This window comes from Dipteris shenzhenensis, chromosome 29, assembly GCF_047967505.1.
Source record: "Dipteris shenzhenensis isolate YYH24624 ecotype China chromosome 29, Dip_SZ_1.0, whole genome shotgun sequence".
In the NCBI taxonomy this organism is placed as follows: Eukaryota; Viridiplantae; Streptophyta; class Polypodiopsida; order Gleicheniales; family Dipteridaceae; genus Dipteris; species Dipteris shenzhenensis.
In genome coordinates this window covers 1772375-1794663 of record NC_141624.1, presented here as the reverse complement: position 1 = coordinate 1794663, position 22289 = coordinate 1772375, and the positions used below count along the sequence as shown (strand labels likewise).

Sequence of the window (22289 nt, the reverse complement as noted above, 5' to 3'; positions counted from 1 at the left end):
GTGATAATGCACCTCAATGTGCTTTGTTCTAGCATGATAGACTAGGTTATTTGCCAAGTGTATATTGCTCATGTTGTCACAATAAATGACAATTGGCCCATCTATAGACTGATGCATATCATAAAGTAACTGGTTCTTGTTCAGCTCCAGTAATGAATTCCCAATAGCCTTTTCCCTTAAGGAAATTCGTCATTCTAAACTTCCATGCTTGGAAGTTGTCGTTGTCAAGCTTTTCAGTGACTATCTGTGAAAGAGCATCAGATGCCATTACAGAACACATTAAAAATATTCTATCACTGCAAAAAACACAACTTTTTCCTCACAAGGGCAAATCTGCAAAACTGACGAAAGTGGTATTTAACCACAGAGTCACTTCCTAGTGACGATTTTGCATCAACAAGCAATAAAAATGATTTTGTCACTCCCAATATCTCTACGCACAGGCATACGATGCAATTTTTGCAGCAACTTTTCACCGACCTGCGGAACAGTGGTCGCACAGCAAAAAACAAGGCACTTTTCTAAGTGCCAGTGGAACACTTCCACCACCAAAACGGGCCCCGAAATGGCCTCGAATCAAAAAAATAATGTCACCAAGGGCTTCGACTTTGTCCCACAGCATATAGTACCCTCTTACCACATCGCAAGGGCGTCCCAATCTAAGACAGTGCACTCTTGCACTTTCGGGCTGTGCTACCTGTAGAGATTTGCTCCCAAACTCGAAAAAGGAAAGCAACACTGATCCTCTTACCAAGACACCGCGAACTTGGTTTGCTTTCTTGAGCTCCTTACTATGAACCGAGTTCTAATACCACGTGAAGAGAGTGGGAGAGAAGTAAGGAGTCTCACTTGCAGCTTTCTCACATACACAATGGGGGAATACACACAAAGGTGGAGGCTGAAAACAGTTTTCCTCTTTTTAGTTGTGAAAGCCAAAAGAACTCTCTCTTTTAGTACAAAAAAGGAATAGGTGAACCCTATATGTGGGTCTCAAACCAAACTCAGCTATCCTAGGTGGCATACTAACTGAGCCACTAACTAGAGTACATAATGATAGCTGTCATCCACATGGGCAGTGTACCAACCGCATCTGCAGCTAACAAGTCGGTGACAAATGCAGAACGGTCACCCTGGCATATCATGAGTGGAGCTCGATATCTCAACAAACGACCCAATGCTTTTGTGATGGAAGAGGACGTGCAATTTTATAGCCTTCTAGCCTTAACATCCACCTAGATTTTCTCATCCACTTATGCCCTCACTTGGATTTACTTGGCCATCCTTATCTTGACACTCGCACCAACCACCATCATGGCTGCAAGTCTCGACTACCAAGCCCTGTGGTGCTTGTTAAGCCACCCACATATTGGGATCCCAGATCTTTTGTCCTTCCACCTTGATCGTTTGATGCTTTTACCTTTTCCCTTACTTTAATTTTTGGCTTTTCACGCTGATCCTTTTCCCCATTCAGGTTTGGAGCTTATTGCCTACTAGTCGAATCTCCACTCTTTGTTCTTCATCTTTTGAGCCTTATCATTTGCCTTTGTTCTTTGCCTTTGGCCTTTGTTCTAGATGTTAATACCAATTTGCTTTGGTTTTAACATTTACTACCCCCTATAAATTTTTCCATGTCCTCATGGACCTCGATGCTCCCAAGGCCATGTTGCTAAAGTTGTAATCCTTTGTCTTCATCTCACTACCTCTCTTCTTCTTAGTGTCATGCATTTGATGGAACTGTCTATTGATGCTTCCATGGTTCATGGTTGTTCTTTGGCTGAATTTTGGAATATGTTAAATGATGTTGTTGAAAACAAGGGGTTTGCAAAACCTGAGTTTAGAGGCTTTATGGCAGATGAGGCAAATGCAAAATTGGCTTGCAGTACGAAATGTGTACTTTCATGGAGCAAAGAAAAATGATCCAAATAGGGAGACAAGTGTTTTCCACTCGGAACAGACATGGATGATATGGCTGAGCACTTGTATAGAGGTGCTGGTTCATCATTTGGAAAGAAATTGGTTGATATAACAAATGCTTCTATGCACGATATGGGTGTGGTTGAAGATAGTCTGTAGCAAATGAGTGACTATTAGCGTAGTGTCTGGAAGAAAAGGCCAGTGAGACTACAAATCCTGATGAACTACTAGATGAGGATAGTCATAGACCAGAATATGTCATAGTTACAACAAGCAGGCAACACAATCAATCAAGCCACAATGAAGGGTGCAATGAGATTGTGGTGGAGGAGAGAAAGGTGCCAATAACAATGTGGGTGATTCAAAGAACTGAACCTAACAGAAAGATGACTTGCTTTGGTAGGTTGCATGGACAAGGTGGCCGATGTGGACGATACATTTGTGAAGGGGAGGGTAAGAGTGCTTTGGGACTGCCTGCACCATGCTTTTGGGGGCGGCACAGATATCTTGGAGGCACAACGGAGGGATTTATTTGGTTTTGCAATATTTCTAATACTCACTCTTGGAATGTTGATGAAAAGACAATTGTGGGAGTGCCAGGTCCTACACTTGGAGTTTGGCCCATTGATGAGGGGACATGCTTGCAACAAGAAGAGATGCGGATGCTACAAGCAAGTGGTTTTGTTATGACAGTGGGAGTTGGGGGCTCGACATCTGCCAACATATAGTCAGCCACACCTAGGCTTCAGAGTGGTGTTCAACCTAGGTTCAAAGATGGCAAGGCCATGAAATGGAGATCAAAGCTAACTAAGGATTTTGATGAGAGCATAGACAGGGGCCATTCCCTGGAAGCTACAATTCTTTGAGAGGCCATAGTTTTGTGCAATGAATCGCATGTGTTCTATGTCAGCATTGATGGATCTCGAGAACTTGGGCTGAATTATTTTGGAAATGCCCCGATATAGTTGTGAAGGCTTTTAGAAGAGAGAAGCCCAAAAAATGGTGTATTTGCCTTGTAAAGCACATGTACTATGTCTTCTTGAGTGTGTTGGGGTTGGACCCACATGTTCATGAGTTCATCCACTAGGCGGCGCTAAAGAAGGTGGAGTTGTTTCAGGCCCTTGGGGGAAGGAGATGTACTATGCTAGAATAGAGGGAATGCTATGGGCTTCTTGACATTGACAGCCTCAGTGGGCTTTTTGACATTGACAACCTCAGTGGGCCTTTTTGACATTCTAATTCAATGGGCTTTTTGACATTCTAAGATGCTTGTGACTTCAATGGGCTTTTTGACATTGACAACCTCGTAGGGCTTTTTGACATTTAGAACTTTTGTGGTTCTTTGCATGGTGTTTACTGCCAATGTAATTTGGTTCGAATGTTTTTTGGTGAAGGGTATGGTCAGCCATTCTTTGTGGTGCAATTTTTGAAGTTTATATGTTTGTTGGTTACAAGTGGTAATGCATTTGCAAATTTGGTTGCAAGTGTTAGGTTTTAACGTGAAAGATTATTGCAGACATGAAGGTTTTTTTGTGAAAGGTATTTGCGGTATTCTTTGTGCCGCAAGAGTTGATGTTGTGTATGGTTATTGGTTGGAACATAGTATTGCATTTGCAAGTTGGAATTCATTTTTTCTTTTTATTTGCTCCTAAACTTGTGTCGTGCATTGGATTTCAAATGTTTAAGCACATCAATGTTTTGCTATTGTGGTTATTTGCGATGTAGTTTGTGGTGCTGAATGGGTCTATTATTAAATAGTTCATTGTATTACCCAATATGTGTGACGTGTTGTTGTAGGTTCGTATCATGTGGTCCCATCATTGGGATGCCTTTTGAAACTCAAGATGTTTCTTACTGAAATCAAGCCATATTTTGTTTTTGGGTATGGTTCCTTATAGTGGATATGGATGTGATCGCTGAATTTTACTTGTGAGAGTTGTATTCTTGAACAATTGCTTGAATGGCCCAATTTGTGTATGGCGTGATGTTTTAGGTTGCTTTTGTAGACTGTGAAAAACGATATTAGTTGGCTGCAAATCTTGAGAGTGGTGGGGCCGCAATCTGCAAGAAGATTCTTTGAAATTATTTTTGTCATACGACTCAAAATTGGATGGATTCGCTCAAATTCCTCCTTCGCTCAGAAAGTCTCGCTCGGAGTATGGGGGAACTCGAAATAGAAAGAGCTCTCATGAAAATTAGGGGCTCGATGAAAGGGGTCTAGTGGACCCTAATTTTCATGAGAGCTCTACTAGACCCCTTCAATGATGAAAGGGGTCTATTGGCCTCTAATTTTCATGAGAGCTCTAGGGGCCACTACAGCTCTCATCAAGGGGCCACTAGAGCTCTCATGAAAATTAGGGGCCACTAGACCCCTTTCATTGACGAAAGGGGTTCTATCATTGGACCTTCTTAAGTTTTCACTGATTGGCCTTCACTTTTCGGGTTAACCTTCATTGTTGGTTGCTCAGCTACCTTTGGTTGGCCTTCACAGGCCACTTTGGTTGTCGTCCTTCTTTTGGTCTAATGTAATCCTAGTGTGCTACTGCTTTCTTCATCTCGGATGATGCAGTCATTCTTCAACCTTTTTCCATCGACTCCCATGAGAGCCAATAAATCTAGAGGTAAAAAGTCGTTCCCTCTACTGATGTCTATTTCATATGCTTTTATGAAGTTACCCTTTTTTTAGCCCCTTATTTTGAGCGCTCATATGGCCCCATCTAGGGAAGTGGCTACATCGGCACTCCCATGCTTCATGGTTGTTCAAACGTTGCATCCTTCAACGATTGCATTGTCATGTGTTGTGACACTCTTGTACAATCACCATTCTTTGATAGTTTCATCATCATGACAAACTCCTCGGCTTCTTTCCATTATTGAGGCTACATCCCTCCAATCTCATTGTTGCTATTGGCCCTCTCTTAGTTGCACATCCCATTGCTCCTTCATGCTTGCTTAACCTCTTATTTTCTTTATCTAGTGAGGCTACCCCCCTTGAAACTTTCTTGTTGTTATCTTCTTTTGGTGCCATGCTATCAAGAGTCCTTTGTGCTTGCTTGGTCCCATCCTTCCTTGGGTTCATGGTCTTTTGTCATTCACCCTTCCTTCAAGACCATTCAACCTCAAATCTTTGTCTTTTGCCATTCACCCTTCATTCTGGCTCATTCAACCTTGGGTCTTTGTTTGTTCTTCTTGACCTTCAACATTTCACCTTTATTTTTTGTCTTTTCTCCTTTGAGCCATGCCTTTAGCATGTCTTTTTCTATTGGCAGTTCTTTTTTCACCTACCTCTTGCCAAAATTCAAACCTGAAGATTAGAATGCACATAGGGAAAGTTTAGGTTTCCCTATCATATCCTTTGGTTCATTTCGCTATTGCTACTACTTCGGATGCAGTATGTTGCAACCATTGTGCTCCTCCAATTTCTCTCTTCTTTTGTGCTCGCTATAGACGCATCATCAATAATCCCCTTGATTATCACATCTTCAGTAATAAGTCATCCTTGGAAATGATTGGTTTGGTGGCTACTACGACTCGACATCTCTTCTGGCTATCTTCGTTGCTTGCTTGGTTCTCCCACTTTCTTGGTTTTACCTTCGGGCTCGTTTGACCACCTTCCTACTACCTACGTTCCATTCATGCCAGTTTATGACTTGGACGATCTAATTGCTTGGCATGCTCTAGGATTGCTTCATCTAAGGTGCATTCCCTTAGCTGATTTTAGATCCTCCTTTTCTTTTTCTATGTGAGTGACAAAGATGACGCTAGATTGGCCACCCTTCCTTGTTGGAACTAACCCACTATGGCATGTCTAAAAGGCATCATCAACAATCCCCTTTTGGATCATCTTCAACAATAAGTCATCCTTGGAAAAAAAGATTGATTCAATAGCTACTTCAACTTGATGTCTCTTTTGGCTCTCTCTGTTGCTTGCTTGATTCTCCCTCTTTGCTAGTTCCACCTTTGGCCTCATTCTCTCACCTTCCCACTACCTAAATTCCATTTGTGTTGGTCTATGTATGCCTTGCACCCTTTGACTGCTTAGCATGCGCTGGGACTGCTTCATGTGTATTACTTTCGCTTCTTCCTTTGTTTTTTCTCATGCGAGTGACAAAGATGAGTCTAGATTGGTCACTCCTCTATCTCCCTAATTCCAAACTCTTTGCCTCATCTTTGACTTGAAGGGTTGGCAATTTTTCTTTGCTCCTCAATCCAATTTGAGCTCCTCCTTTACCAGTTATCTTGACTCATCGTGACCTTCCAGCAATGACTCCCATCTATCAATCCCTACCTTGGCCAGTCTTTTTACCTAGCTACTCTCCAAAAATGACTATGTGTATATTCGATCCATATGTATATGTATATGTATGTGTGTGTGTGTGTGTGTGTGTGTGTGTGTGTGTGTGTGTGTGTGTGTGTGTGTGTGTGTGTGTATGTGTGTGTGTGTGTGTGTGTGTGTGTGTGTGTGTGTGTGTGTGTGTGTGTGTGTGTGTGTGTGTGTGTGTGTGTGTGTAGAGAGAGAGTTGCATCATTCTTATGCCGGGTTTTTTAATTCTACATGTGCTAGAAATAAGTAGATTTGTGCTCATTGGCTACATTCAAAACCTTCTATTATATAACCCTCATCAGAGGGGCGAAAATCTTATGACTCGAGGTTGTGCCTCTAAATGACATAGAGTTCACAACCTGAGCTTACCTAGCTACACACACACAATGCCAAAGTGGTGATCTTTATGTTTTCTTCCATCTTGCTATATAATTTATACCTTGCATGATGTAACATCTCCTAAAATGGAAGAGGGTATGCCCTCTTATAGCCTTTCAGTTGTGATGTCCACCTAGATTCCCTCATCCACTTCTCGACAAGGTCTCCTCGGCCATCGTTATTATGACATTCCCATCAAATGTCATGATGGCTACAAGCCTTGAATGCCAAGCCCTGCAATGCGTATCAGTCCACCATCTTCTCAGGATCCCCATCCTTTTGGCCTTGTTGCTTCATCTTTTGGTGCTTCACCCTTCATTGTTGCCTTTAATTCCCCCGAAGCCAAAAAATATATGAAAATTGGTGCATGACTTATGTGATCAAAAATTGTAAGATAAGGATGTGGCTCACACAGCAAGAGAGCAGTGGATATACTGCTTGTTGTTGAGATATGGAGCTCCACTCGCGATATGCCAGGGTGACCGTTGTGTATTTATGTCACCGACTTGTTAGCTGGAGATGCGGTTGGTACAACGCCCACGACGAATAATAGCTGGATGACAGCTATCCTTATCTACACTAGTTCGTGGCTCAGTTAGTATGCCACAGTTAGTTGAGTTTGGTTTGAGACCCACATATAGGGTTCTTCTATTTCTTTGTACTAGAGTTCTTTTGGCTTTTACAACTAAGAAGAGGAAAACTGTTTTCAGCCTCCACCTTTGTGTGTATTCCCCCATTGTGATTGTGAGAAAGCCTCAAGTGAGACTCCTTCCCTCTCTCCCACTATCTTCACATGGTATCAGAGCCTTGTTCGTGGTAAGGAGCTCAAGAAAGCAAGCCAAGTTCGTGGTGTCCTGGTATGAGGACCAGTGTTGCTTTCCTATTTCGAGTTTGGGAGCAAATCTCTGCAGGTAGCACAGCCAGAAGTGCAAGAGTGCACTGTCTCAGATTGAGACGCCCTTCGCGGTGTGGCAAGAGCGCAGTATATGCTGCGGGATGGGGTGAGGCCCTCAGTGACTTTATTTTTCTGATTTGAGGCCGTTTCGGGACCCGTTTTGGAGGCGGATGTTCTCCGCAGGCACTCAGAAAAAGGCCTTGTTTTTGCTGTGCGACCACTGTTCTACAGGTCGGTGAAAAGTTGCCGCAGAAATTGCATCGTATGCCTGTGTGCAGAGATATTGGCAGTTGCAGATTCATGCTTGTTGCCTGTTGATGCAAAATCGTCACTAGGAAGTGACTGTGTGGTGAAATACTACTTTTGTCAGTTTTGCAGATCTGCCCGTGTGAGGCAAAAACTGTGTTCTTTGCAGTGACAGAATATTTTGCAGTGTTCTGTAATGGCATCTGATTCTCTTTCGCAGATTGTCACTGAAAAGCTTGACAAGAACAACTTCCAGGCATGGAAGTTCAGAATGACGAATTTCTTGATGGGAAAAGGCTATTGGGAGTTCATTACAGGAAATGAAGAAGAGCCTGTTCTTCCTAATGTTCCTAGTCAACAGGAAATGCAGGCATTTAAAGGATGGCATGAGAGAGCCAGGAAAGTTATGTACTGACTGTCTATCAGTATTTCGGACTCCATGATTGTGCATATTCAGGATGCAAATACGCCAAAGGAGGCATGGGATACTTTGGCAAAAATGTACAGCACAAATACGCAAGCCAGGAAAATGCAACTCAAACAGGAGTTGCACAATGTGCAGAGAGAAAACATGAGCATCAATGACTACCACATGAAGGTGAAGAAAATTGCGGATGCACTTGCTTCCATTGGGTCGCCAGTGGATGATGACGATTTGGTTTCTGTGACCTTGAATGGTCTAGGAAAGGATTATGCACAGTTCCGGACATCCATTGCCGTCCGTGAAAAATTTCCTGATTTAGAGGAGTTGATTGCTCTTCTAATTTCTGAAGAGCAGAGAAATGGGGGTGCATCTTCTTCAGCAGGAACTTCAAAAGAAACTGTCTTCTACTCAAATGCTGGCAGAGGTAGAGGCAGAGGTAGAGGAGGCCGATCTGCAGGCCGTGGTAGAAATCAGAATATGCAGCAAACGCAAGAAAACCAGTCCTATGCAGGAGGACGTGGTAACTCTAGAGGCAGGGGGAGCCAAAGAGGCCGTGGTGGATGGCAGAGAGGCCAAAATGCAAACAGCAATGTTGAATGCTACTACTATGGTAAAATGGGGCATATGGCTAAAGACTGCTACAAAAAGCAGAATGACATTATGAATGGAAAATTGCAGCAAGGCAATTATGCATCCTCTAGTAGACAGGGTGATGACAGAAATGAGCATTTGTTTATGGTACAGCATATGACAAATTCTGTGACAAGTGCAGAAGAAAGCAATGATGTGTGGTATGTTGACTCAGGTGCATCAAACCACATGACAGGTCATGCTGAATGGATGCAGGATGCAAGGAAAATGGAAAAACCAGGATTTGTGGAGATGGGTGATGATACTGCACATCCTATTGTGCAGATTGGAAAAATTCCTTTGTCTATGTAGGATGGGAAAAAGAAATACTTGTTTGATGTATTTCATGTCCCGAACATCACCAAGAACCTGGTTTCTGTTGGTCAGATGGTTGAGCAGGGCTTGCAGGTCAGATTTAATCCTCATGGATGCTTTGTTGAGGATATGAAAAATAATGGTCGCTTGATAGCAAAAGGAAAGAAGAAGGGCAGGATGTTTACATTGGATGCAGACATGCCTGAATTGAGTGCAGCAATGTTTGCACATGGGACCGGTGTAGTTGCAGATATTAATATCTGGCACAAACGCATTGGTCATGTTAATATACAGTGGCTTAAATCAATGCAAGCCCAAAATATTGTTGCAGGATTGCCTAAACTCAAGGTTGCAGAAATGCACAAGGTTTGTGAAGCCTGTCAATTTGGGAAACAGGCAAGGAAACCTTTTCCTAGGCATGTTCAAGAGAGTAAAAAGCCATTGGAATTAATCCACTCTGATGTGTGGACTACTAAAGCTGCATCTATTGGTGGCTGTCACTATTTTGTCACATTTATTGATGACTTCAGCAGAAAACTTTGGGTGTATTTTATGAAAAAGAAAAGTGAAGTGTTTGGGCACTTCAAAGCTTTCAAAGCTATGGTTGAAAAAGAAACAGGCCTGCAAATAAAATGCCTGAGGTCAGATGGAGGGGGAGAGTACCTCTCAAATGAGTTTGCAAGGTTCTTGCAAGAGCATGGTATAAAGCAGCAATATTCATGCAGTCATACCCCACAGCAAAATGGAATTGCAGAAAGGAAAAACAGGCATATTGGAGAGGTATCTCGGGCTATGCTAAATGAAAAAGATCTACCAGATTATTATTGGGCTGAAGCAGTTGCTACAGCAGTTTATATAATGAACAGGACTCCCACTGCAGCAATACATGGCATGACGCCAGAGGAGATGTATACTGGTAGGAAACCAGATATTTCTCATTTGAAAATTTTTTGTTGCATTGCCTATGTCCATGTGCCAGATGAGTTGAGGTCCAAGTTGGATCCAAAAGCTGAGAAGTGCGTCTTTATTGGTTATTCTCTGCAGCAGAAAGGGTATAGATGCTATAACCCTTCTACTCATAAGTTTACAGTGAGCAGAGATGTTGTTTTTTATGAGATGAGCAGCTGGTATAAACCAGTAAATGTGATGATTGATGTAGATGCACAAAATGGTAATGCTGCACAGAATTCACAGTGGCAATCACAAAATATCAGTGGACCTGCAATGTCCTCTAGCAGTGGTTCACATACTTCGCCATGGACAGGTAGATTGAGATCATGAGAATCTCCTCAAAGCAATGCAGATAGTGGTACGCAGGTATCACGAAAAGGAAAAGAGAAGGTAGATCAGCCCATGTTTGATGTGAATGCAGGTCACTCTTGTGTGGATGGTGAATCCAGTGGCTCAGAACAGAGCATTGATGATGAGTTGGGTATTCCTTCTGTTGTTACACCTGGAGTAAGGAAGACCAGGGATGTTTTGAGAGCACCTGGAAGTGAGCCTATTTTGCGCAGGTCTACCAGGGTCAGGTATCCTGTGGATAGGCTGAAATATGATGGATTTACAGCCATTCACTATGCCTATATGGTCAAAGTGATATAGGAACCAGAACCCACTTCTTTTGAGCAAGCCATGGGAAATGAAAAATGGGAGAAAGCCATGGATGAAGAAATGGATGCCTTGGATGCTAATGTTACATGGGAATTGGTGCCTTTGCCTAAAGACAAGAATGCAATTGGCTGTAAGTGGGTTTATAAGATCAAGCACAATGCAGATGGTTCTGTGAATAGATACAAGGCAAGATTAGTTGTCAAGGGGTATGCATAGACATATGGCATTGATTATGAAGAAACTTTCAGCCCGGTTGCAAGGATGGCAACCGTAAGAGCAGCCATTGCTATGGCTGCATCAAAGGGATGGTCTTTACATCAGATGGATGTAAAGAATGCCTTCTTGCATGGTGATTTGCAAGAAGAGGTCTTTATGGAGCAGCCAGCAGGTTATGTTCATGCTACTCATCCTGAGTTTGTTTGCAGGTTGAAGAAAGCCTTGTATGGCTTGAAGCAAGCACCTAGAGCATGGTCTGACAAGATAGGACAGTATCTTGTCACTATTGGCTTTCATATTTCCAAGGCAGATTTCTCACTCTATGTGAGAAAAACAGAGAAAGGGATTATGCTGCTTGTCATTTATGTTGATGATTTGATCATCACAGGTGATAGTGATGAAGATATCCTTCATGTGAAAATGCTATTGAGGCAGAAGTTTGAGATGAAGGACTTGGGAGAGCTGCGTTATTTCTTGGGCATTGAGGTGATTAGATCACCAAGTGGGATACAGCTCTTGCAGAGGCAGTATGGACTGGACATGCTGTCCAAATATGGGATGACAGGCTATAAGCCTATTTTAGTTCCTTTGGAGCAGAATGTGAAGTTGAGCGCAGATGCAGGTGAGCTTCTGGAAGACCCTACTATGTACAGACGCATAGTAGGAAGTTTGATTTACATGACTATTACCAGGCCAGATTTGAGCTATGCTGCTGTTGGGTTGGTAAGTCAGTTTATGCAGGCTCCAAGGAAACCGCATTTGGATGCGGCTAGACGCATACTCAGGTATGTGAAGTCCACATTGCAGTATGGACTATTTTATGAGGCTGGGGTTCAGATACAGTTGCATGGATACACTGATGCTGATTGGGCTGGTAGTATTTCTGATAGACGATCTACCAGTGGATATGTGTTCTCTTTTGGGAGTGCTGCAATCACTTGGAGCAGCAAGAAACAGCCTACAGTTGCCTTGTCGAGCACAGAGGCTGAGTACAGGGGTGCAGTACAGGGGTGCAGCAATGGCTGCATGTGAGGTAGCTTGGTTGCATAAGCTACTCTATGATATGCATCAGTCTACAGATGGGCCAGTTGTCATTTATTGTGACAACATGAGCAGCATACACTTGGCAAAGAACCTAGTCTTTCATGCTAGAACAAAGCACATTGAGGTGCATTATCACTATGTGCGGGAGAAGGTTTTACTAGGTCTTATTGATCTAGTTTATGTCAGCACAGTGGATCAAGTAGCTAACATATTCACGAAAGCATTCGGCGCAGAGAAACTGCGCAAGTTCAGAGACCTGCTTGGTGTGCAGGAATTGGGATTGAGCTCGAGGGGGGGTGTTGAGATATCGAGCTCCACTCGCGATATGCCAGGGTGACCGTTGTGTATTTATGTCACCGACTTGTTAGCTGGAGATGCGGTTGGTACACCGCCCACGAATAATAGCTGGATGATAGCTATCCTTATCTACACTAGCTCGTGGCTCAGTTAGTATGCCGCCTTAGTTAGTTGAGTTTGGTTTGAGACCCACATATAGGGTTCTTCTATTTCTTTGTACTAGAGTTCTTTTGGCTTTTACAACTAAGAAGAGGGAAACTGTTTTCAGCCTCCACCTTCGTGTGTATTCCCCCATTGTGATTGTGAGAAAGCCTCAAGTGAGACTCCTTCCCTCTCTCCCACTATCTTCACACTTGTACCTTGCATCTTCTCGCTTGCTGGATTAGAAAAAGCAGGACTGTCTATTTCTCTATGGACATAGCCCACACTGGGTGAATATGAATATTGGTGTCTCTCTTTCTCTTCCATTTTGTGTGCTTTCTATATCTTGTATTTTAAGCATTCCACTTCTCGCATCTCAATTATCACATTGCTCTTACAACTTGTCTCAGAGCATTTGTTTGAGCAATATTCGTCCACTCATTTGGCAGGAGATCTTTGTTTGAGTGGGAGTAATGACGGAAGAAGGCAAGTTCATAATCAAGAAGTTCAATGGCAAGAACTACTAGCATTGGAAGATACAGATTGAGGATTACTTGTACCCGAAGAATCTTTTCTTACCATTAGCCGGGATGCAAAGTATGTCAACTAAAAATAGGGAGGTTCTTGATAGAATGGCACTATAAATTATACTAGTGTTTTTGGCAATGTCCTTGATCAGAAGACAACAAAGGACTTGATAAGCATGTTGGATACATTGTATGGAAAGAAAAATGTATTTTTTATGAAGTGTTTATTCAATCTGAAGATGTCACAAGGTGGGTCTATAGCTGATCATTTGAATTAGTTCAATATGAATACAAGCCAACTAAGGTATGTAGGAGTGAACTTTGATGATTAGGTTTGAGCTAAATTGCTAGAAAGTTGGGATGGCTTGGTCATGGTTGTAACTTTGTTTTCGGGTCAAACTCTTTAAATTTTGATAATGTTATTGGTGTTCTCCTTAGCGAGCGAGGAAAGGTGGCAGAAAAGCACATATGAAACATCTGGTAATGCTTTGATTCTTGATAATAGGGGAAGACAAAGGGAGAGAGGAAAGAGCCCAAGACATCACAACAAGTCAAGAAGAAGCAGATCCAAATCCAAAGGGAACCTGGAATGCTGGCGTTGTGCGAAAAAAGGACATTTGAAGAAATAGTATGGGTTTTGAAACAAAAATGAAGGACATGGACAATAAGAGAATATGTGGGAAGCAAATGTTGGGCAAATGTAGCAAGTATTATGTTGCAAGGTGCCTTAATTCTTTCATTGGACAATATTACTTATGCATGGCTAGTAGACTTAGGGGCTTCATTTCATGCTACACGTCATAAGAAATATTTTCAAGACTATGTTCAAGGTGATTTTGTAGAAGTTCATTTAGGTGATGATGAAGAATTGAAGGTTGATGTGCTGATCAATATATAGAATGGAAACCAATGGTTGCTGAAGGAGGTAAGGCATGTTCCTTATTTAAGAAGAAACATAACTTTAGTAGAACAATTGGCTAATGAAGGCTACACAACCACATTTGGAAGGTCACTAAAAGATCAAGGGCAATAGCAAAAAGACCCAAGGTAGGTACGTTGTATTTATGTACCGATAATGCTTACTCCCCTATTGCTTTACCTTCTACAAGAGCAAATATAGCTTTGTGGCATCATAGGCTCAAACACATGAGTAAGAAGGGGATGCAGATTCTTCACTCAAGAAAGTTGTTGCCAGGTTTGAAGCAGGTTGATCTGGATTTTTTGAGAACTGTCTTTATGGAAAACAAAAGTCTTAGATTTCTCAGAGTTGGGAAACAAAAGAAGAGAGAAAAGTTAGAGCTTGTGCATACAGATGTATGGGGTCCTATTGATGTATCGTCTCTTGGTTTCTCTCACTATTGTGTTATTTTTATTGATGATGCAACTAGGAAAACTTGGGTTCATTGCATTCAAAGAAAATATTTTGTCTTTGAAACTTTTAAGAAATGGAAAGATTTGGTTGAGAATGAGACTAGAAAGAAGTTGCAAGGTCTCAAATCATATGATGGAGGCAAATATTGCAATAAATAATTTGATAGTTATTCTTCATATAATGGATTGTAGAGAGAAGACAACTCTACGAACACCACAATAAAATCTTGTCAGAGAGCATGAATAGAACAATCATGGAGCGTGCAAGGAGCATGAGACTACATGATTCAACTTCTACACTCATGTTGAAGTGGGATAGGAATACATATATAATTTATAAGGGAGGCCACAAAACATTCCTAAAATTCACTTTACATTATAATCACCATATAATATCACCATTATAATTCACTTTACATTATAATCACCATAAAATATCACCAAGAGACATAGAATGGAGGCCAAAAAACGTTCCTAAAAAATATAAGCCAAAAGGGAGGCCACAAAACTTTTTTTTAATTCACTTTACATTATAACCACAATTAAAAAACATCAAGAGGCATAGAATGGGTAATGGCATCTACAATTATACAAAAAGGATGTTTGTAGACCCTTAAAATGCACAATACAAGGTATCAAATGTTGGCTCTCAAATGCAAAACGACTATTACATTTTTAGAAGAATAGTATGGGGCTTATCGTAGGGCCAAATGATTGTAGCCTTTAACAATGTTGTAACGCATTTAAATCTAGCCATACCTTTCCCCAAATGACTAGAAGAAGTGTTAAATAGCAAAAGGACCTGCATTTATGATCTACTTGGAATCCACCAAAAAATAAATTTGGTATATAAGCGATTCTAGATTGGATTAATTAGGGGTTTTATTGGCATTTTCATGTTAGGTTAACTTGTCATTCAAGATCATCATTTTTGGTCCAACATCTACAAGGAATAACATTATCACATTGCTACCCTGGAAAAATCATTAGTGAGCCAAATAAAGATACTGGTGGTAATATCCTTATACCGGTGAGATAATACCCTTTGTATTAGTAGTACAAGCCATAATACCAACAATAATTGTTGCTATTATTATAATTTATATTGCCAACACTTTTGATTGGCTTTACCACCTATTTTTTCTTATAAAAATATTGTGAGGGCTCCGAGCACTCTTCATACAACAAGATTATAGGCCATAGATCCTACATCTAGTGTGGTAGGGTACGGTGGACTACAATTGAGTCATGCCAGAAGAGAGTAAGGGAGAGAGCGTTCATTGTGGTTGCAAAAGTGATCGATTGCTCTAATATCTAGCATACTGGAGTAAGAGTCAACCACAACTACAAGCCAATGAAGGTGATCGAGATTATGAGAGGTAATGAGATTTCCAAGAGGTTATGTTGCCAATTTTTTGGATTGGGGAGATGGGATGATTTTCCTTCATATTCATATGAGGTGCCCATTATAGTTGGAGAGATTGTATAGATGTAAGTTTATGCATTTGGAGTGCATTTGGTCTTTTTGTTTGAAAACCAAATTTGCATTTGGTGCCACTTTTATTGTGTTCTATTTATTAATTTTATCAATAGCAATGGCCCCCATCAAATCTAAGGGTCACATGCTTACTTCAATGATAATGCAACATGACAATCTAAGACAACGTGATGCATGATGATGCACCATGATATGATGCATGGCAATGCTACTTCATATGATGCATGATGATCCTACATAGCATTTTAAAATTTAAGAAAGTAGACTTAAGAGGCTTAAAAATGAGACTCAAAATGTGATTTTATTACATCAACGTAACAAATGTATGTACAAAAAATTTGCCTTCTATTACAATTTAGCACTCCGCAAGCCGTAGAGCAAGATCATTTCTTCCATAGGTTGAATTGCAAACTTCCCATCACAACCAAACACTTGAGTTCTCCAACATTGCATCTTCAGGTGCAAGCCTCTCCAATGGGTTTTCTAACATCATCCTATGACCTATCTGTGTCAAAATTGCTCTCAAAACTAAACTCTTAGGCATGCGAACACCAAACTAAAATAATACAAGCACCAAAGAAAAACGGCACCATTTCATTGATAATCCAACCAAGGGCAAATATGTCCAATCGTGGAATGTATCTCCCTTCTTTTCTCAAAACTCATAAATCTAATGCAAGCTAGTGTTAATTATCATTGTCTTGCTTGTGGTGCATAATCCATCATTGCCACCGATCTTCGAAACCCTCGTCCTACAACCACTTCATTTGTTTGAAAGCCTTCCTATGCTCCTTTAAGATATCTTGTGCCGTTTCCAACAAGAAATGCACCATTTGGAGTAAAATCAAGCAAGATGTTGCTATGGCAAATCCATTGGACCTTATGCATCGTGCTTCATCTTTGTCAACATGCTCCTCTGCCATTTCAAATCTAAGGTTGACTTCTTCTCTTGACTCTTAATTATGAGGTTCTTCCTTTCTGATCCTAGGAATTTACTTTTATGCACATCCCATAATGCATTCCATTGTTTCATTTGCACTCCCTTGGCATCAATGGCAAATGGCATTCTTTTAGCACACATTTGCTCAAACCATGCATGGCGAGCCAAAGAAAATGCATCAAACTCTCAATCCACCATGCTGACAAGCTCATGTGTTTGGGGATTAAAGCATCCTCTTTGTATCTTGTATAATCTCAGTCTTGAAATTATGCAACCTACCAGTGCTCGCCTCATCCCTCTCTTTTGCAAACTATTTAATTTTTCTAGCAACTACTCTTGAAGCACGTGGTTATTGTGCTTGTTTTGCTTTGATATTAACTCACACTTGTGCTTAGGAAGTCACATGGAAGAGGTTTTCTAGAAGTGTGGATCCATTCATTTTGTTTTAAGCGGCGTTTGAAATCTACAAACTGGTACATTGGGAGAAACTCCTAAATCAATGCTAATTTTGAGCCTGCTAAGGTTTGCTAAGGAAGCGTAGAAGTTGTAATGACATGTGGCAATTACTGTTTAAGATGGGATCAAAGATAGCATTACAAATCCAAAGGCAGTTTCCCAATAAGAAAAATAGAAAGAGAAGTAATGTCTTCTACAAACTATGGCCCTTTTACATCCTTTGATGGTTGAAAATCTATTAGACTTTTCTTATCTTTATGCAACTTTCGTATGAAAGCTTTTTCCTCTCTATACACTATGATTTTTTGTTGACCTTGCATGGTCAATCCTTGTGCTGGTGCTTGAAAGAATAATAATTTTGAAGGCCATAATCCAAGAAATTGGTGTTGAGAGAGGAGATCTAAACATGCATCATTCTTTTGAATATGAATCATTGTAATTTGTGGTCAAGTCAAAGAATTAAGTGAAGTCACTAAATTTGCATGTAAAAGGCTATATTGCCACACTAAGTAGAGACAATGTATGAGAGCTAGTATGTATGCAACAGAAAGCTTGGTACTCTAACTTCATGAATAGCTTTGAAGAATTATAGATTTATATGTCTTATGAATTGTATTGTAAACCCTCTCAAGGAGACAAAATGAAGAGCGCCATCATGGCATGCTTCTTCTACGACAAGGCCATCCATCGGAAGAGCAAATGCCGATTGTGGAAGAAGCAACGACATGCTCCAAAAGGCATGTGATCAAGATGACCGAGCATCGAGAGCAAGTGTTATATTGACTGAGGTGGATACAAAGGTGGTCCTAAGGTCAAAAGGAGTGGCCAAAGAAGCCATTAGACACCTTCACTTGCTTTTTCTCTTTTCCTTTCCTTCCATTTTACACCCATCGTTTCCCTTTTATAAGTTATTGGAAATAAGTTTATACTGTAAGACTTATAATTATGTCACTCCAAAAGGCAAGGCCTTAGTGGGATCCCCACCTTGTATTCAAGGTGAAGGTGAAGTTTCATTGCCCATCTATGTTCTTTGCAGCTCCACTCATTTGAGTGTCCATTTCTCAGTAGTGCAGATTCTGCTAAGTGATTGCTAGTCCCCTAAGCATTGATCACATGGCGTGCAATGTCTTCTAATTATGAGTTTCCAAAGGAAACGATGCTCAACCTAGATATTATTACATGCCTAAGATCAGGGAAGTTTTGTGGAAATCTTGCCGTCTCGTTGAGTACGTGGTCATTCATGCCGGATCGAAGAGGCCAATGTTTTGATTGCAAAGACCTTACCAGAATCGATGAGGAAGATTTGAATCTCAAGCTTTCAATTGTGGGCAAGTACTGGGTTCACAATATAGTCGAACATGGTGCGCACCCTTCAAAATGGTGAAGAAGCCATTTGAGGAAATCCGGAAGTAGAGCTCTGTTCAAATTGGAGTTACTGCAGAACTTTGGCGAGGTAAATTACGCATCGTCCATTCCTTCATCGGGCGCTCACCTGTAGTTCATGGTTTACATCGAGGACCCGTGCGGGATCTCGACACAGAGGACTCAAATCTGCTAGCAAATGGAATTGATGCAACGAAGGCGAAATCAACGCTCGATGCAGACGAGAGTCTTGAGACAAGCCCAACATGCAAAAGGTCGACGGTCGATAATTTGACGGGTGGCTTTCAAAGAACTCACAAAGCAACAGAGATTGGCTTTTCAAATATTTTTTCTATAAATCATTGAGCCAAGTTGTGAACTTTGGCATTTCAAATAGTTCTTTGCAATTTCTTGAACCACTCAATATGAGTTAGGGACCCAATAGAATTCAAAGAGCATCTTGCATTCGAATGGGGTTGGTAATTTTTCCAAGGGTGGAAAATTCCGAACTGGCATCTTAACCGAGCATCTAGCATACCTACAATAGTAGCAATTTTACGATCAGGGCATCGAAGGGGCGGGGGGGAAGAGACAGCATGACGCATGCAAATGGGTTATGAATACAATTCCCCCCATACAGATCAGCGTGAATCTCTCACAATCTAATCACACAGTTACGTATAAAGGTGTTGCTTTCCTATGCTTTCGGCAAAGGAGCAACTACAGTCTACGAATAAAGAAATACTGCGCAATCTAAGCATACGGGATACCAGAACAAAAGAAATCAGTCCCTACTAATCAGAAAGGCGCATAGTACGAAATCGAGATAAGAGGGAACATCACATGGCATCAACCGAAATAGTAACTAAGCGCATAATTTTTTAGTGCAGAGCATCCTCGTGAAGTCCTTTCAAACGATTCTCCTTATCTCATTCTTCACATGATTGCGAACCCCTGATGTAGAAAATCATAAGTCACCACAGAGAGCCCGTTACGAAAAAGTTACACAGGAAAGCCCGAAAGGCAAAAGATTTAGCAACGAATGCACACTTGTCTACAGTATCATGTAAGCTACACCGTTCATACAGTTTTCTTTCGACAGAAAAACATTCATCTAGCCACTTTGGATGGGGAAAAGATAAAAGTATCAAAGGTGTCGGAGCAAAAGTTTAAGCAACGAATTCACACTTGTCTACAGTATCATGTAAGCTACACCGTTCATACAGTTCTCTTAACATTCATCTAAGTAAAGTATCTGTTGCGTTCAGCTTGCAATAGGCAACGAGATTCGGGGCTAGAGAAGAAATTAAGCCACAGGCGTCAACAATTGATGATCCTAAATACGGTGAATTTCATTGTTGAGCCTCCTGCTTGCTGGCACGCTCACCAGCTCCAGGAAAATTAAGTCCCCGGGCTGCTGAAAGTCACACCATATTTCATTCCTGCACGGGTTGCGATCCTTGCATCGTCCTCTGAGACCGCCGGTCTCTTCGCATCGGGATTGGGATCAACAGGAACTCCGATATCCAAGAAGTATTTCTCCAGACCTGCAGGCAGACAAGAGACGAGCATCCGAGCAGGATTGTTTGAATTGTTGTGGAAACTATGGGGTATTCCTGATGGAAGATGGATGAAGCTGCCTTTCTTGGCCTGAAATGTCTTATCCCTCAAGGACCATTCCATCTCCCCTTCTAGCATGTACCACGTTTCGTCTTCCCTGCTGTGTGTGTGAGTTTGGGAACCTTCCCCAGGAAGAAGATCATATTGCAAGAGGGAATACAGCCCGTTAGTCCTCTCTCCAGGGCATTTCACCGTAACTTTCATGCCGAGTGCCCAAACGGACTTGCAGTCGGCTTCTTCAATCATACTTGAAACAACTTCCGCTTGCGTTTCAGAAGAACCATGTGATTTCTTCGCAGAAGAAGAATCCTCCAATTTTCCTTCGTGAGACAGCCTCTCTTCTGTTTCTTTTGCCTTGGCATGGAACATCTGACGAGTGTCGGTTTCTTTCTCGAGAGAAGAGGCCGGCGTTTCGTCAACCCGATCTTCGCCTTTCGTTTGACCCCTTTGCGTGTGATTCTCGTCCACTGGAGGATGTCCCACGTCCCAGCTCGATGTGGAACTCTCCGATGATCGCAGGCTGATAAGCAAGCTAGCCGAGGCCCTGTAGGCACGAGATGCACTGAAACCATTACGCCATTGTGTATTACTGAGCGAAGATGGAACTTCCTGCAACCAAAAACAAAGTTTAAAACTAAACGCAAATATGTGGACTCCGTGAACAGCATTTCCGTCCGCATATGATCCACATAAGAAATTCAGTTTGCTTAGGAAGGGAAGAAAACCTCGTGAAAGCGTCGCACAGCAATGCCTTGTCGGAAACATACGGAGATGCATTTGCTCGAAGAGCGGAAAACAGAGGTTGCACAGCGCCTCATATTTACAAGCTGTAGTTTATTCGAGGCAGAGGTGTCTCTCTTCCTTTTGTCCCTCGCTCCCGATGAAGAGAACGACTAGGTATCCGGCCTGTTCGGTCGCTTGGTCTTCCCTTTACCTGCATAAAAGAGGACTCAGAGCCCGCTAACAGATAACTTCCGTTACCTCCACGCAGAGTGGTAGCAAAAGAGCATATAACGCTTCTCTTCGCCCGGTAATACAGGGCTGGACTATCTTCCTCAGATAATAGCAACAGAGGATAAAACGCTTCTGATTATCTGCCTCTTCTTCATCTTCATCCTACTAACACACAACACCTTCAAGACAATAGGAACAAGCTCCTCTCTACCTAAGGCATAACTCGATTACCTCGACTCTGAAATTCGAAATAGAAGAGGAAACGCTTCTAGCTATTTGCGTCTTCGTCAGGGGCTAACAGAGAATTCCTTTACCTGTTCTCAGAGAATTAGACCGTCCGGCAGTCTCGTTCGGAATCGAATTACACAGCGCAGAAAGCCACAGGAGCAGGAACAAGGAGAGATTTTGAAGCAGGACCGAAATGGAGGAAATTCTTCAAAACTGCTGACAGTAAAGGCGCATGCAAAAGGCAGCTGGATGAGAGTGGGGAAGGTAAGCAGGCAACGGAAAAGAACCGGAAGGCAGCATGCTAAGCGAATGGAAGAAGCGAAAGGAATGGGAAATGGCAAACTTACGCGATGAATGGAACAAGAGAAAGCTTGGAGAAGAAGGGTGGAGACACTTGGCGAGGTAAGAATGTGCCGGATGGTGAAAGAGGCGTTGTTGCTATCCATGCCTCTCGTCTTTGATTGATGATGATCTTTGATTGATGATGATGCATCATGACGTTCATCATCATCTTCATCATCATGCATTGGGTCCCCTTCCCACTTCACGCTTTGCATTCCCACAAATTCAGCATATTTCTTCTTGTGATTACCCACGCTTCATCCCCGCACAGATCGAGCTCCCCTTGGTCGGACTCTTGTAGTTGGCCATGCAGCACCTCGAGGGGTGGGGGCAGGCAAAGCTTTGTCCTGTCATTTTTTTGGTTTATGTTGCCTTCCAGATAAAAGTTCAAGGAGTTTGAGTTTGGTCATGGAAAGCTCTTTCTATCATAAACTTCCATTCACCAAAAAATACATCATATTTACCCACTTTATCTTCAAAAATGAAAAGAGTTCTTTTTTCATTTGACATCAAGAATTTCCAAGCATTGGGAATTGAAAAAAAAACACCCGTGACA

At 41.7% G+C, this 22289-nt stretch overlaps 1 protein-coding gene across 2 annotated transcripts; it reads right to left on the bottom strand.

Moving 5' to 3' along the window:
- Positions 1 to 19632: 19632 nt before the first annotated feature.
- Positions 19633 to 21821, bottom strand: LOC147882296 (uncharacterized). Of its 2 annotated transcripts, XM_087400200.1 has the most exons (4): positions 21739 to 21821; positions 21478 to 21604; positions 20935 to 21143; positions 19633 to 20818 (listed from the first exon to the last, which is right to left on the bottom strand). In XM_087400200.1, exons 3-4 carry the CDS (start codon positions 21025 to 21027, stop codon positions 19991 to 19993), a joined length of 921 nt encoding a protein of 306 aa, XP_087256326.1. In that variant the 5' UTR covers positions 21028 to 21143; positions 21478 to 21604; positions 21739 to 21821; the 3' UTR covers positions 19633 to 19990. The 2 variants fall into 2 exon arrangements, with proteins under 2 accessions (XP_087256326.1, XP_087256325.1); XM_087400199.1 differs by having other exon boundaries at positions 21478 to 21776.
- Positions 21822 to 22289: the final 468 nt, after the last annotated feature.

Excerpts from the sequence above, each read along its gene's own strand:
- LOC147882296 (XM_087400200.1), bottom strand. The coding sequence starts at position 21,027 with ATGAGGCGCTGTGCAACCTCTGTTTTCCGCTCTTCGAGCAAATGCATC. Across the intron at positions 20,819-20,934 it reads CTGTGCGACGCTTTCACGAG|GAAGTTCCATCTTCGCTCAG; the intron begins GTTTTCTTCCCT and ends TTTTGGTTGCAG.